This window comes from Cyphomyrmex costatus, unplaced genomic scaffold (assembly GCF_001594065.2).
Source record: "Cyphomyrmex costatus isolate MS0001 unplaced genomic scaffold, Ccosl1.0 C2325985, whole genome shotgun sequence".
In the NCBI taxonomy this organism is placed as follows: Eukaryota; Metazoa; Arthropoda; class Insecta; order Hymenoptera; family Formicidae; genus Cyphomyrmex; species Cyphomyrmex costatus.
The window spans coordinates 1-1,957 of NW_017274771.1; the positions used below are offsets into that span (position 1 = coordinate 1).

Here is a 1,957-nt window from a genome sequence, read left to right on the forward strand (position 1 = left end):
CCCCTAAATCCCCCTAACTTGAATATGAAAACTCCCTAAATTACCCCCTAAATCTTTTACTAGCTATTCAATATTATTTTTAGGAATATGAATATTTATTCCTATTATTGGCTTAAAGTTATGAAGATGCTTTCTGTCGTGGAATCATTAAAATAATTAAAATTCGATATGCTCTTTATTGTTATATAAGGTATAGTAATGAACATTAACTACAAAATATTTATAGCAATTTATTAAAGTTTTTAAGATATAAAATGTTAAATAATGGAACAGAAATAAACGAATACGTGAAAAAATAAACATTTTTTAACAAGAAAAATGAAAGTCTTTCTGCAGAACAATTTTTACAATTCCTCCATATTTGAATTCAGTATTTTATCACAATGTTCCATTATGTTTAATGCCTCGTCACTAATATCACCAGTATAAACAACCTCGCTTACAAATTTCTTCAGCATCAAAGGAGTGGGCTCAAAATTATCGCATTTATTTTCCATTAGAAAACGAACCCTTAAAATAGCATCTATTGTTTTCACTTCCAGTTTATTCCTCAGTTTATCTTTAACTATGTTGACAATAGAAAATGCTCTCTCAACAGATGCATTAGAGAATGGAACGGTAAGAAGTGCTAAGGCTAGCTTGGATATATTGCTAAACCTTTTTTGTCCAGCAGAATCTACGATTAAATCGATAGCTCTCCAAAACTCGTCTGATGTATCCGCATTAATTTCTGCACGATGTATTAAAGACCATTCGTTAAGCGTTGTATCGATATCACTTAAAATGCGTTCAAACGCGACTACAATTGCAGTAATATCATCTATTTTTGTTTCATTTTTGGCATTTTGTGGACTAAATGCACTGATTTTTTCTAAAATCTGCATATTTTTGGGGATCCTTTTTTGTAACTCTTCGGCTAATTTTATTAAAAATTCTTTACATCTATTTTTAATATTTATTATTTCATTTTGATTAGATTGTAGTTTTCCACATAATTCATTAAAATAATAACCAAAATTAATGCAATCAGTTGCCATCGTGTAGTTTTTAAAATCGTACTTTGTTAAATCCTGATTTTTTACCTTATGCAATTGCGCTGGAACAACAATTTTCTGTAATGCGGAATACATCAAAGTATTCAAATCAGCAAATAGCTTAAAAGGCTCGATTGAAGAAGATTGAAAAAGTTTATTCACGCGAATAACATCTTTCAATGCGTCGCGCAAAAATATTAAATATAATTTATTTTCATTATTTCTAAATATATTATACAACTCTTCTGCTTTATATCCAGCGCTGCCTCTGTATTTTGTTTTTGCCATTTCAAAATGCAATTTATATTTATCCCATTGATCAATTATTATTGTGATTGCCTCGAAACGTGCTAACCATCGTGTTCCTGAAAGCTTCGGAATTTTTTTTGGCATACGCTGGTTTATTGTCTTAAAAAGATCAGCAAATTCGTTTGTTTTCTTTGCACTAGTGCTGAACCACGAATGACTAGTTTCTATTAGGTAATCTATATGCCTAGGTAAACTACTACATGCATTTTCGGCTGCCAAGTGTAACGAGTGACAAAGACATTGCACAACTATTAAATGTGGAACTAATGCAAGCACCCTAGAGCTAAGAGAATTATGTGGTCCTATCATACTGTTTGCTCCATCAACTCCAATGCCTACCAATTTATCGATGTTTAAGCCATCTTCATTTAATTGGTTGATGAAACATGTAGTCATATGTTCTGCCGTTCCATTTTCTAATTGAATTAATCGGTAAAATGTTGTTCGTGTTTTTCTAAATTTTTTACTAAAATATCTAATCATAACACACATAACTTTTGTAGTGTCGATCAAAGTACTTTCATCTATTATAAGCGAAAAATAAGAATGATTTACGTCATCTATTAAATCGTGTAGCATGCATGGTGAAAGGACATTGACTATAAGTCCTGTAC

At 30.9% G+C, this 1,957-nt stretch overlaps 1 protein-coding gene across 1 annotated transcript; it reads right to left on the reverse strand.

Moving 5' to 3' along the window:
• Positions 1-344: 344 nt before the first annotated feature.
• LOC108771317 (uncharacterized) lies at positions 345-1,739 on the reverse strand. The gene is made up of 2 exons (XM_018550662.1): positions 1,430-1,739; positions 345-916 (listed from the first exon to the last, which is right to left on the reverse strand). Exons 1-2 carry the CDS (start codon positions 1,737-1,739, stop codon positions 345-347), a joined length of 882 nt encoding a protein of 293 aa, XP_018406164.1.
• Positions 1,740-1,957: the final 218 nt, after the last annotated feature.